A 14,754-nucleotide genomic window follows, 5' to 3' on the forward strand; every position below is an offset into this window, starting at 1 on the left:
AAATAATTGACATTTTATTTGTCCGTGTGTGTCTTTAAAAAACAATTGCACACAATCCTACGAGATTACGCTGTACCCGGCGATTGCATTTCAAATCTTCAAAAAAATGAATGAATGCCTCGCCCTTTTTGTCAATTTTCTGAAGGCTAGAATGCGAAAGAGTATTTATAAGTTTATAAAATATCAAGATATATAAAGCAGCAAAATAAAAAATAACATACTTTTCTCAATTAAGGATAAAAACAATGACAAATTTGGATGATAATAACATATTAAAACTTCAGAAGTAATTTTAGTTCTTTTTCGATACCACACAGTATCGACTACATCCGGATTAGGCTCAGTATTGGCTGGTTTACAAAGTAATCAGTAATCTGGTAATCGCCCATCACTATGATTATCAGTAGCACATCAAGAGAGTTTTGCAAGACCAATTATAGACGCTGACTTTTTATTCGAAATACCTTAATAACAATACTAACAGACTAACAGTTAGGATAAATTTCACGAATCGATAAGCTGTTATAATTTAAAGGAACTTTCATGGCTAACATGATTATTAATATATTTCACAACTATATTGTATAAAGTAAAAAGAATATAACAGCTTGCCATATAACTTTAGCTTGCTGGTAAAACGCAGTTCGTTAAAAGAAAGTCCGAACGTACTCATGGTAGAAGGTTACTAGCAAAGACTAAAAACTGAACTTGTTTTGCTTGTTTTTCTCGATGGCACTGGTGTATCCATAAATTTTTGGTTTTCATCTCGAACAGTTAGACAGAATACAAAAAAACCCTCATCCTCGACGAGTAGGCATTTAGCAGCTGTACTAGTAACGTGGGGTGAGAAACGAATAAATATATGGACCATTTGTTGAGAATAATAAGGATGGTTTTTTGTTCAAATATTCTGTCCATATTGATACACCTGACATCCTGTCAAAACACTTTCCGTTCATAACTATCCACAACTGACAGGTTCGCAAATAAACAAAGTTTAAAAGTGTTCATCATCTAAACCAACTTTGCATCTTTAGCCATATCGTAAAATACGCCCTTTTTTTCAAGGAGTAAGCTGGGAGAATCAAATTCAACAATTTTTCCACTCGAAAGCACCATTATCCTAAAAAAAACCAAAGTTACAAATTCATTAAAATTTCACTAAGCACCAAAATATAAAAAATGCATGTAGGACTACGGTTAAATTGATTTGAAAGTTTTTAGAATTACAAATCAAAAATTTAAAATTCCAAATATATCACAAAATTTCAACCAGACCAGAAACATTACATAGCTAATGCGGCTAATGAATACATATTAACAAATGCAAATTTAATTGGCATGACGAAATAACTGCTTGTTTATCTATATTTCCCTATTTATACTTGGAAAAACGTTGTCTTATAAAAAAACCTGATTCAATCACATTATAGAATGAAACAAGGTATTTCAACCGCTTTTTTCTACACATTTTTAAGGTGTCAAGCAAATATAGCAAGCATAAATAAACTTACAATACATGAAGTACCTCGTATAATCCATAATTGTATTCAATCGATGAGCGATAGTCAGAACTGTACAGTCAGCAAACTCTTTACGAATCGTTTGCTGAATAAGTTCATCAGTTTCCAAATCAACAGCAGCTGTTGCTTCATCAAGAACCAAAATTTTCGTTCTTCGTAACAAAGCACGCGCTAAACACACTAACTGACGTTGACCAACACTAAAAGTTATAGTTTTGTAATATATAATTAAATTATATATACAATTGAAAACTTTTTGCACAAAAATTTTCCAGGCTATTTGCCTGGGAAGTTATTGACCACGATTGTGAAAAGTTTTCGAATAAATATACAAAGAAAAAATGAAGGAACGATCAGTGGAAATAAAATAATAAAAACAATGAAGAATTATGAAACTAATTTTTTGATGATATCGACAGGAAAGAAAACTGTTGAGTGTTAATAAAACAAGAAAATATTTCAAGAATTCATTTAATTACGAAAACTTGTTGAGTGTTAATAAAACATGAAAATATTTCAAGAATTCATTTAATTACGAAAACTTGTTGAGTGTTAATAAAACAAGAAAATATTTCAAACCTGAGATTAGACCCTCCTTCCAATACTTCATGTTGTAAGCCGTTTTCAAGTTTTTTAACATACGTCTTTAGATGAGTGACTTCCAATGCCTTCCATAGTTCCTTATCATCGTATTGATTAAAGGGATCAAGATTGAAACGTATTGTTCCAGTAAATACAACTGGATCCTGTATACGTAAATAATTTACGTCATCATAATTTATTATAACAATATGTATTTACTATACGACCTTTGAGTGTGACATAAAAAAAATTTGAGTTCGCAGTTTCAAATTTTTTTTATTCAGAATACCTATAAAACATTTTAATCTCAATTATCGCCAAATCAAAAACCTTGCTCATAAAGATATTGAATATTCACCTGAGGGATGATTGTAAGATTGGATCTTAGATCATGAAGACCAAGTTGTGATATAGGCAAACCATCAATTACAATCTTTCCACCAGCTGATTCAACAATTCGAAATAAAGCCATTGTCATCGTAGATTTACCAGCTCCTGTACGACCTACAATTCCAACCTAAAATATACAGCAATATGCTTAAGTCAAAGCAATATAAACTTAAAATACAGAAAACCAGTAGCAGATTTTTTTTGGTGGCGTGCAAGAAAAATTCTCAAATGGTATTACGCACTGTAGACAACAACAATATTGGAACCTATGAAATTACACAGTAAGACTGAGTAAACGTAGAATTTTTCATTTCAAAGGCAATTACATATTTTATACTTCAACCATTTGCAATTGAGTACTACCAAGCGCGTTTTCAATGAAACTGTCATTGCGCAAGGTTCATTTATCTGTAAGCCTAAAAATCCACAATAGAACGAGGCCCTTGCAACTTTAGTTAGGATACACCCCCTGGAAAATTTGCACCCCTCTTGTCAAATGAGCATTGATCCGCCCCTGCAGTAAACCTTTATTCTCGATTCTGGAACCGCACAGCTCTATTTAAATGACCATCATATGTGTTTTTAAGATCATAACTCATCTTATGCTTAAGTTTTCTGTTTACGTCCATATGATATCCTAGCAATTTCACATTTTTATCATGTCACGAATCACAACTTCCTTGCGTGTACCTTTTCACCCTGCTTTATATAGCAATCTATACCATCCAGAGCAAACTGGAGATTTTCCCGATATTTGAGATCAAATCTTTGGAATTCAATCACACCACTATCAGGCCATCCATCTGGAGGACGACAATCTTTAATCACCCATTCAGCCTACACATATAGTCAAAGCATATTGTATATGTAAGAACATTTTTTATTACTTTGCAGCTAATATGAATGCAATTCTACCTCCAAATAGATTAAATAAAAAATACCAACAACATACAATATTTCATACTTCACGTTGAACTTTGCAATATTCGTCGATTCTTTCTACTGCAACAATATGAGCTTCCACCTCACTTGACATACGAACAGCCCAGTTTAGGCTTTGGGTTACCTTCAAAATGAATTAAAGTATCACGTTAAACAAACTAAAATCAACATAAAAAAATATCACAAGTGAAGGCATTAAGCTACGCTATAATTCAAATTACCTCCAACGCAACAGTAATAGATAAACCAATGAGACCACTTTCAACTTCATTACGACCAATTACACCAAACAAGGCAGTAAAAAATACCAGAAAATTACCAATAAACTCCAGACGTATGGCTAACCATCTAAAACACAAGTAACATGAAAAAAATGACATACTTTACAGCTGCTTAAATATATCCAACGAAAACTTCAAAGCATCGCCGAAACCTGTTTGAAGTAAAATTTGGATAATATGACATTTGAAAGCGATCAACTAGACCGTCACTCTCCATAATGAATCGTTCTTCTTGTCCATACGCTCGCAACGTACTCACACCGTTTATAGTTTCAAGAAAATGGCTGTATATTGGAGAGTTACTCACGGACTCTAGTCGCTTCAGCTGCCTGGACGAGGGAATGTAGAAACGCTGAAAGAAATAAAACAAGTGAATTATTAATAACGTTCAGGGAGCAAAGACTGGGAAAATTCCAATAAAGACAAGAGGGTGGAAGGAATTTCAAGTAGAGCAATGTATTGAGTATTTTATCCAGCAATGTGGACGTCTACTATCTTACGTAAGTTCGCATAAAAGGTAGACATAACTAGCCAATCTTGAGCAAAATATCAATATATGAAAACAAAACTTTATAGCGTTTAGAAAATATTGACAGTACATCCAATACAAGCTGACAAAAAAGTCTCACCTGAGTTAAAATATACAGGAGTGTAAGTGGAAATAATACACAAAGAAATAAAGGTGTTGAAAATGAAATAATGAAAACAACACCAAGTACATTAAAAGATGATCCCAAACATTGCATAAGAACTTGTGGTATAACTTCATCAACCATATCCATGTCTTTAGAGAATCTGTTAATTATACGACCAATTGGGGTAACTTCAAAAAACAGCAAAGCAAGGTGGAAAATGTTCGTCAATAATTTTTCATGTAAGGTCGATGATGCACCGAATGAAGCATATACCATGAGAAATGAGCTTGCTGTGACAAAAATGGTTTGACCCAAGCCAATACCAGCGTAAATTCCTAAATAACGAGTGTTTTCTGATGTGTCTGTTATGTTAGAGGAACTCCAACGAGCCAACCAAATCTGCGAAGACACCAGGCTTGCAGTAGAAAGTAGAAGAGATATGAATACAAGTGCAGTAAAGCCAAAACCCGTGGCAGAAAAATACGATAAGAGAACAGAAATTTTGACCTGAAAAAAATGAATGTAGAAAAAACTACATGTTTTTTTCATGCAGATTACTGTAAATCAGAAATGCAATGGAATTAATCAATTGACAAATATCAATTTATGAAACTTACATTACAAATGATAAATCGTAAATCGAATGCAAAGATCAATTTACTATATGAATAGTCATTGCATTTTATTGCCTATTTCGACCTGCACGCAGATTACGATAAACTTACACGTCCTTGTTCCATAGACTCGTCTTCAACTAGTTTGTTCTGTTGCTCTTCCCTTTTACAAATGGAATCTTTATCATTTAGTTCACTTTGTTCAGAGACTACGCTGGTCAGTCGACTAAAATCAGGATGTGGTCCATGTTCATCGACTGTCATACCATCAACCATAACTTTATATAAAGATAAAAACAAAAACTCAGTCAAGATAGCTTTTGCCGTGTTCAACTTAGGGGCCTAGGACCGACTAGGTCTCTAATGTAGACATATCAAGACTACCCTAGGACTTTCTTCCAAGCCGACTTTCAAGCCCTGCATTGCACGATTGCACATAGCTCTAGGAACACTGTATTAGGTCAGTCGAGATTCTGGGGTAAGTCTTTAAAAGTAAACAAGTTTACTGTCTAAGTCCAGCCTAGTTTTCATGGCAGCTGCTTATAATAGAGCCTACGGAAGCAAGCAAGAACCATAACCAACCAATATTTATCAGTATTTTGGAGGAGAATATAAATAATTGACTCGATACTGCTCAATAACAGACATTGTTGTGTTGACGAACAAAAAAAACTTGTTATAATTGCATGTCGAATTTTGTAGCAGATGCCAAAAATATTGTATATTTCGCTGTGAAGTGAAAAAGAATTCAAGCCGAACTTGATGATCTAAGCGTTCAAAATAATGTAGTTTATGCCAACCTGGAAACATAAATGAACAAATTTAGTTTAATTTGCCACTACAATGTATAATAAAAGTTGCATGTTAATGGCTTTGCAAGAGAATATACGACACAAACATTTATGCATAATTTAGGCTAGGTTAGTGGCAATACTAACGCTGAAGCTCAGGCCAAGGTATGGACTGTATAAGGACAGCAGTATAAAGGAAGCTTATGAAACTTTTATATGATCATAACCCTTTTTTTTAACCTTATGTCGTTTTTCAATTGTAACTCTTTTTTCAATTGTAACACTTTTTTCAATTGTAACCCTTTTTTCAATTGTAACACTTTTCAAAGTATGAAATCATAAAAATAGTGAAAATCATTCCACATTTCTGCAATTTTGAAGTTGCAGATCAGTGATTCTTTGAAGAAAATTGTATAGAGCACTGGCCTTTCAGAGATTATTGCATACTCAACTTGCACACAAAGTAATTCGCAGATGATAAACTCACAAATTTTTTTAAAGAAATACGAAATCCTTCATTAAACCTAAATCAAGTTTTGTCTTGCAAGTGAACACATTTTACCTTGTTCTTTGTTTTCCAATTCCGACGTATATGTTTTCAAATATTCAGAGAACGCTCCATTATTTTCCACCAACTCAGAATAAGAGCCACTCTAATCAAACAGATATAATCCAAAACTAAGATGAGAAAATACGATGAGGAAATCTTAAGTAATTTAATTACTCATATGTACATCAATGTATACTATAAAAAATATTCATTATACGTATGTAGATTTATTTGCATACACAATCCCTAGGATTAATTCAACTCTTAAGAGATAATCAACTTGTTCAAAGCACGAAAATGAATTGAGTGAAAAAATCCATTACCTCCGTAATTTTTCCATCCTTTATAACTATAATGTTATCAACTTCGGGTAAAATTCTAATGCTGTGCGTTATAAGAATTCTTGTCTAAAAAGTGACAGCAGTGAACAATTTGTGCGGGTATCAAGAAGCATTTAAAGCAGACAAATCGAGCTTCATTTCAGTTAATTGCACACCTATGTGATGATGAAATTTGCAACAATCGACAACAATGATCAATGATAGTTCTAATACTGTAATTCTGTGCAATTGTGTTAATGTTTCATAATATATTTTATATTGATTTTTGCAAGACCTGCAACAACTTCTACGCTCAGTGATGTAAAAAATTTATAACGTACACTGAGATAGAGCTTATTTCATGAAAACAACTTTTTTCTTTGAAATATAACAGACAGCTTACTTTCTTTTTAAGGCAACCTTTTGGTCCAATAACGTGATCAAAAATATGTTTTCCAACGTGAGCGTCAACTGCACTCAGGGGATCATCAAGTAAATAAATATCAGCGTTAAAATAAACAGCTCTTGCTAAGTTTATACGTTGTTTTTGTCCACCACTAAGGTTTACCCCCTAAACAATTACACATAAGGATTTACAATGCATACATATCTGTAGTATAGATGATATTAATCCTATGCATGTATACGGATGATATTATAATCAATAATCCACATATTTCTTTAATTCTATTTATAGATATACGTATAGTCTAACCCTTTCTCCAATTTGGGTTTCGTCTCCTGATGAAAGAATTTCAAGATCTGGCGTTAAAGCACAAGCATCAATAACTTTCTGGTAGCGTTTTGAATCATAAGATTGCCCAAAAAGAATATTGTCTTTCACCGAATCATTCTGTATCCAAGCTTGTTGTGGAACATAGGCTGTTGATCCCTACAATTAACAAAATTACAGAGAGCTTAGCAACTACTGAAACAAATTGTACAGCTAAAAGACGTAGACAATGGCACGTGCAATCTTCGCTCATGTTGAAATACAGATAATAGTTGTTTATCAACGACATGTCGTAACTATAACATTCAATAAACATTTAAGGTAAAACACAACTTACAACTTTGATGACTCGTCCTTGTAGCCTCTCCATTTCACCCAATAGTGCAGAAAGAAGAGACGATTTTCCACAGCCTACTGGACCAGCCACAGCGACCAATGACCCTTTCTCAACGCGTATATTGATGCTTAAAATGAATACAAATTGATCATGGACTATGAAATGGTGAAAAAAATAAAAATAGCACGAATATTTACACACTCCTTGAGAATAGATTGGTTTTCATCCCATGAAAAATGACCATCTTGTACACTAATTACATCATCTAAACAATGTAATACGATACAAAGGCAGTTTTACTAAAATGAATACTTTTAAGAAGGACTTATTGAAATTAATTTGTTACAAAAATGTTTATCATTCATGTTCGACATTGAGTTGTTGAGTTATAATATATGTTACGAATATTAAATTTTGTGTGAAACATAAGAAAGTGTGAGAGATTTTTACTAAACCTGTTTCCGATGTCTTCTTCACACATTCTGCATCCAACTCAGGCAGACACAGAAAATTTTCGATACGCCTTAAGGAAACAAAACCCTTGAAAAATAGAAAACATCCTGCTATATTGATATACATATTGGGCAGTAGTAATATTTAGAATTTATATTTGATCTTTCCTATCTTTAACAATTGCTTACACATTTTGTACGAATTTATTACAAAGATGCACCATGCACGATTGTAAGTACATTCTGTTTTGACAATTTTAGAATCTATCAACAATAATATTATGTACCTATGTGAATATGTATTTTGGTGTATGTACGTATTTTATTAGGCATGAGTGTACCTGTATAACATTCATGATCATCATAGGTAATGCAGTTAATGGAAATCGAAGAATATTAAACAAAGCTAGAGATACAAAGGCTTTGGACGCTGTTAATGTGTTTCCCAAAAGTATGTACGTTGCAAAAGTTACCACAGAAACCTGGGAAAAGGAAAATTTTTTTAATATTATTTAAAACTAAGTCAGTCATTGGCAAACTTATTGCAGAAAACGCGCAGTTACAAACAAAGAAGACTTGATACAAACTATCATCACAATCTAAGAAAAATATCTTACAGCAAAAGGAGCACAAAGATATGTGAAGGATAATGCAGACCACACAAATTTTCCAAGTTTTAATTGCTTTAGTTCAAGCTTGCGAATATTTAACACTTTCTCAATGAAAGACTTTTCCCAGGCATATAATTTCAAAACCTAAAGAAAATAGTCAGAAGCGTTGTTAGCTGTACTACAGGACACAGATACCATCCCTGAATGAGAATAATCATAAAACATGAAGTAAAACAATAAGTACAAGATGCATGCATACACCTTAATGCCATTTAATACATCATTCATCATTTTTACTCTGGAATCTTTGTAACTCATTCGTTTTTTCTAAATATACAAGAATTTAAACAGTTCAGATTGTTCGATCACATACAAAAAAGTCGGTCACTGTTCAGGATAATGATAATGTGACTGAGCTGTGTGCATGAATTAGGGCCCTACTTATTTACAAATTTAGATGAAAATTCTCAAAACTGACTATACCTGAAACTTTTGCACCAGTTTTCCAGAAACCATGTTCATTGGTATCAAAAGAATCATGACGGCCAAACCACTGAGAACGGATACACCAAGGGTACGAAATAAAAAAAATAAACCAACAATGATTTGTAAAGGTGATGACCAAATGATGGAAAAATTTGATGCAACATTAAGTAGTGTTTGACAATCGACAGACATGAGGTTGACTAGTTCACCAGATGTAGACAAATTTCGAGAAGAATTACTTAGAGCCAACGCCTAGAAAACATATATAAAAAAACGAGAACGAACTAAATACTCTTTCACTCCGTGTTTTAACGGCTGTACAGTGCTCATATGGTAATATTTATACCTTCCTGTAAATTGCTCCAATAACTGCAGTTCGTATCCTCATTCCAGCAGTGAAAGTCATTTGAAAACTATGCTGCACACAAAGCACTTGTATTACAGCCACAATAAACATTGATAACGCAAGAATATATCCAGACCAACTCTCTTTTTTCTCTGCGTTCTTATCTTCAACATACTCAATGATCAACCTTCAGAAAAAGATACATGTTAATCAATGACTGCTTGTCGACCATTTCGTGCAACATCAATGTCACCACCTAAAAACACACACTTGGGTAAGCTGGGCATTCTTGAATCAGGAAATTTACCACAAAATGGTTAACAATAAACATGCATGGTTTGTGCATGTTTCCCTCTCAGTCAATACACACATTTACTAAAATGATGAGGTAGTTTATGTGTGTTCTTGATTTATACCAACTCACATAAACTTGCCATAAAGATTGAGGATATCGAATTCTTATAGATTCATGTTTGATGATGGATTGAGGATAAAAGAGAGCTTTAACAATTGAAAACAGTCCAGCCATAAAGTATAATATCGATGGAAATGCTCAAACTAAAAAACTACAAATACGTAGCTCGCCTTAATAACTGAGGTTGAGTGAAAACGCAAACATCTTGTACAATCTTGAAAATAAATGAAAAAATGAACAACTTTCCAAATACACGGCCAATTGTTTTTAGAAGATTGGGTTTCGGATCTTTCCTTTTCTTTTCTTTGCCTATAGTAACTTCATCAGTTTCAATTTCTTTGTATAGTCTTGCTTTGTTTTCTTTTAAATTTCTGAGCAGAAAAATAATGAATTGTAGTGAACTCCAAAATACGAGATTGACAGATTGTGCATGGTCGATTTATTTTTGTAGTAAGCGCAGCCAGGAGAAAGTGAATATTATTTGCTTACTCAGCAACCATTTCTTTTTCTTTTGCCCAACCTTCAAGAAATTTTGGAATAATATCTTTTGAAGAATTATGTTCACTCAACGTCCATAGATCACCATTGGTCAAAGGTCTTTTGAATCCAGTATAAATTAAACTAAAACAAAAAAAAAATGATGTAAAATAATAAAAGGGGAGACACTTAAGGCAGTTGTTTCATATTGTAGTTACATGTACTCCTTTGCTAGATCAGAGTAGCTAGCCCGAAAGCTTTTGTTCTGCTAAGTAAATTTTAGGGGCCGGTTGCACAAAGCCTGGATAGCGTTATCCATTGGATAGCAAAAATCTTCAAACTTATAAAGTTTGAAGTTGACGTAAAGAATCATTTTTCAAATAAACTATGCTTGAGTCAGTTCAATTCGTTTTACTAAAGACGAGAACATTTCCAGAGCTTGCCTATAATCACGGGACCCATGCACGAACATAATACACCATACACTAACATACCTTACACAAACATAAAAACCATACAGTCATACATGATCAAAACACACAATACAGGAACATACCATGCCATACAAAATTATAACATACCATGCACGAACATAACACACCATGCACGAACATAACATACCATGCACGAACATAACATACCATGCACGAACATAACATACCATGCACGAACATAACACACCATACACGATCATAACATACCATGCACGAACATAACATACCATGCACGAACATAACATACCATGCACGAACATAACATACCATGCACGAACATAATATACCAAACACGAACATACCATACCATAGACGAACAGAACATACAATGCAGTAAGTAGTGATATCAGAGCACACAGTGCAGTAACATGGGGAGTTAATTTAGTCTATCGACAAATATAGATATACTCCTTACCTAGTCAGCCACCACATGGTCATACGTGAAAAAATATTTGCATTTTCCTCAGGACAAACCACCTAAATTAAACAAAAAACGTTTTAAAATTGAAATGTGACGTGCTGCTCATAAAACATGCATGTAACGCAATAAAAATTAAAAAAAAGTTAGACATGTCAGGAACGCCACATTTTCAAATCCAAACCGTTAGAATTCGTAAATATTTCACAAACGGTAACATTAGAAGAAACGAAGAAAAAGAAGTCCTTAAATAAAACGCTAGCTTGGGCACACACAGTCATGCATATCTGGTCTCTTATTTTATTTTTGTACGTTTAATTTTTTGTTTCTAAACAAAATCCTTTATCATAACTATTGTAGCTTTTGGCCCTTTGCATTTCATGTTTCAAACAAGTCGAAGCAAAAAGCAAACGAGGATTATTTTTCAATTATCACTGGATTTATTTTATGACATATTTCTGTTAAATTATTTTTAATAACACAATGGCACTTACGTCATGAACAATTTTTTCTTTGATATGTAGAGCATCAGGAAAATATTTTAGATCAATCTCACAATCAACAGCATGTAAAGGAACATCACCACCTTGTGACAAAACCATCAAACTAAAGGATGGTGTTATTTGATATCCTTTAAGATACATCATAGCTAACTCGCATATCATAGTAAAATAATTTTGTACTTTAAAAAAGAGCCCTTAAAAGTTTGTACTCTTTGATAGCAAGTACTGTAGCCATAAATTCAACATTATCAATAAATCTGAAGTCCTTTTTGACTTACTCATTAACAGTAAGCTTATTATAAATAACTGGCAACATGAGATAACTTGGTGCATAACCATATTGATGATGAGATTTTAGAAATAACCACCAGCCAATAGGTCCATCTACTTCATATAATTCTCCTTTCTTCACTGACAACTGAACATCCACATTAGGAGAACTAAAACTTGGTTCATTTTCATTGAACACTATATTTTCAGTTGGAAAGTAATCATACAAAGCAACAACATGAGTGGCATTCTTCTGATCCACGACTTTCCTTTTTCCCATCTTTTATTTCAAAAACTAACAAAAATAATTCAAGTTAATATTTATGATAAATAATGACATAATGTGAATAAGAAATGCTTGGATGCAATTTCATAAGTAGTTGCATAATTGGTTGCTACCTTTGCCTATTCAGTCACAGAAACAAAATGTTCCTATGGTAAATTTTTTTGTTTGAACTTTCATAAATGCACGTAAAAACATTACAACAAAGTTTATTTTTTCAATGGATTCATCATGATCGTTCAATCAGTGGCCACAGGAACCAGAGTCAAGTATAGATGTAACTACTGGATCTATTTCCCATGAAAATTTGGAGAATTAAGGCTAAGAAAGTTTTTCAGAGAAACAAGCTTATAGCTAAAACCATAAAATGTCATACTTCCACTATGTATAAATTACAACATTGAACAACTATTTGCAATAGGTTTAATCATGGCGGCCCAAAAAATCACTTAGCTAGCTAAATAGTTTAAACAAACAATAACTCTCCCCATTCCATCGTGGCAGACCGCGCGCCGCAAACTTTAATTTGTTTTAATTGAATTATTGATTGTATCCATTGTATCTATATTATATATTTACCAAAGGTAGGCAACTATCATTGCAGTTACGAACAAATGCCTTTATATAAAGTAATAATACGTAAAAAAAACAAACAAGAATTCAAAATAATAATTATATCACTAAAAATTAGGATAATTTTCTACATGAATCCATACTTAGCTTTTGAAAAGGACGACAAAAATTACGAAAAATTCGCGCGAACTTTTCAATTTGTTTGTAAAATTTTTCTGTCTCCCTGCTAAAAGCCTCATATTGGTGCGTACGCCATTGTTTTCAAAACGTCTTTTAAGTGCAATTGGTTTAGCCCATTGAACTATAATGCGCATTTTTCGTTGGTATGCCAATTGCAGCAAAGTCTTTTTAAATTAAAAATTTTAATCCTTGTTTGTCTTTTTACGCATTATTTCTTAAATGTGTTCGTAACTGCGAGAATAGTTGCCTACGTTTAGTAAATATATAATATAGATACAATCAGTTGATACAAAGTTTGCAGCGTACGGTCTGTACCCTCTGTACCCTGTTACGATGGAATGGAGAGAGTTATCGTTTTTTAAACCATTAAATTATTTAGATCGGTAGTGATTTTTTGGGCCGCTATGCTCTTGCTAGGTAACATTCACTACAGGTAAACATTTTAGTGAGGCGATGACAGACAAGATTAAGACATGCAAAGACAAGCAAATGTTGGTTGGTGCCATCCATTGGTTAATAATAGTTTTTTGAAGGCAAAACTGGAAAGTCAATAACATAAAACTTTAATTTAAAGATAGCAAAGTTTTCATTTTTGTGAAGAAAATTTCAGCTCAATAAGCTTGAGAGACTTCGGTGAGCAGTGCTTTTTGCTTTAGGCAACTGCCAACTGCACTTGAAACCTTACAAGACCTAACTATATTTTAGGCCTGCTATCCGTTTACACGAGAAAAATTAGGAGAGCCGCACTCAAGAAAACAGGTTCGCGTGCCGTACCAAAATTGATTACCGTGTAAACGGGCCTTAAATTTCATAACTTCAGTTATTCGTTTGTTACCCAAGAAATGACTGTACGGTTTCTTGGAAGACTTACGTTGTGGAGACTCAAAGTTACTCAACGTTTCCGAAATTGCTCTCATTGATAAGTGCCGTCGTTTTAACTTTTAAGTGCTTTTAAAATCATTTCCTGAAATAACATCACAACAAAACAAGAGGCAAATGCTCAGTGTATAACTTGAATAAAGCAAAAAACTTACGTTTTCGCTGCTTCTTGAAATCTTTATTCTATCTCCGCAGCGACTCAAACCATTAAGCGAGCGTCAACAATCTGGTAACATAAGTCATAAACATCATCTGGAAAGTAAAATTAGTAAATAAAAATTTCCCACAATTCATAACGCTTCATCAAAAGCAGATGTTGTAATAACTATTAAACAGTAAACTAGCAACTCTCAAATCATTTTCAAAGGACTTTTAAAATCCTTATATTCGACTAAATTCATTATTCATTATAGTAAATAACATAATATTTACATATTCGTACGAGAAAACATTTGTGTGTAGCCAGATAATCTACAATGACGCTGGATTTATCCATACTCCAGGGCCGTAGGTAGAATTAAAAATTGCGCAAATAAAACTTCCTGTAACGGACACTAATGCACTTGGGTTCATAAAAAAAGATTACGTTTCCCGCTGGGAAAATTTATCGCCACTGTCATGTACAATTACCAAACGTGAATTTTCGTAATTGGTCGACATCTTTCGGGC

At 33.3% G+C, this 14,754-nt stretch overlaps 1 protein-coding gene across 4 annotated transcripts; it reads right to left on the reverse strand.

The window, feature by feature from the left end:
• Window positions 1-434: 434 nt before the first annotated feature.
• On the reverse strand, window positions 435-14,729 carry LOC124446254 (multidrug resistance-associated protein 1-like). Of its 4 annotated transcripts, XM_046997095.1 has the most exons (29): window positions 14,518-14,729; window positions 14,241-14,337; window positions 12,179-12,465; window positions 11,892-12,003; window positions 11,395-11,456; window positions 10,498-10,629; window positions 10,179-10,379; window positions 9,594-9,780; window positions 9,245-9,499; window positions 9,023-9,088; window positions 8,768-8,905; window positions 8,492-8,632; window positions 8,154-8,238; window positions 7,900-7,963; window positions 7,699-7,825; window positions 7,344-7,520; window positions 7,032-7,199; window positions 6,632-6,715; window positions 6,321-6,411; window positions 5,079-5,245; window positions 4,348-4,860; window positions 3,871-4,070; window positions 3,659-3,785; window positions 3,460-3,561; window positions 3,186-3,332; window positions 2,464-2,622; window positions 2,103-2,269; window positions 1,529-1,723; window positions 435-1,123 (listed from the first exon to the last, which is right to left on the reverse strand). In XM_046997095.1, exons 3-29 carry the CDS (start codon window positions 12,448-12,450, stop codon window positions 1,015-1,017), a joined length of 4,248 nt encoding a protein of 1,415 aa, XP_046853051.1. In that variant the 5' UTR covers window positions 12,451-12,465; window positions 14,241-14,337; window positions 14,518-14,729; the 3' UTR covers window positions 435-1,014. The 4 variants fall into 4 exon arrangements, with proteins under 4 accessions (XP_046853051.1, XP_046853049.1, XP_046853050.1 ...); XM_046997093.1 differs by having other exon boundaries at window positions 14,241-14,569; XM_046997094.1 differs by having other exon boundaries at window positions 14,078-14,569.
• Between the last annotated feature and the right edge of the window lie 25 nt (window positions 14,730-14,754).

The sequence above is a fragment of the Xenia sp. Carnegie-2017 genome, unplaced genomic scaffold (assembly GCF_021976095.1).
Source record: "Xenia sp. Carnegie-2017 unplaced genomic scaffold, XeniaSp_v1 HiC_scaffold_22, whole genome shotgun sequence".
NCBI lineage: Eukaryota > Metazoa > Cnidaria > Anthozoa > Malacalcyonacea > Xeniidae > Xenia > Xenia sp. Carnegie-2017.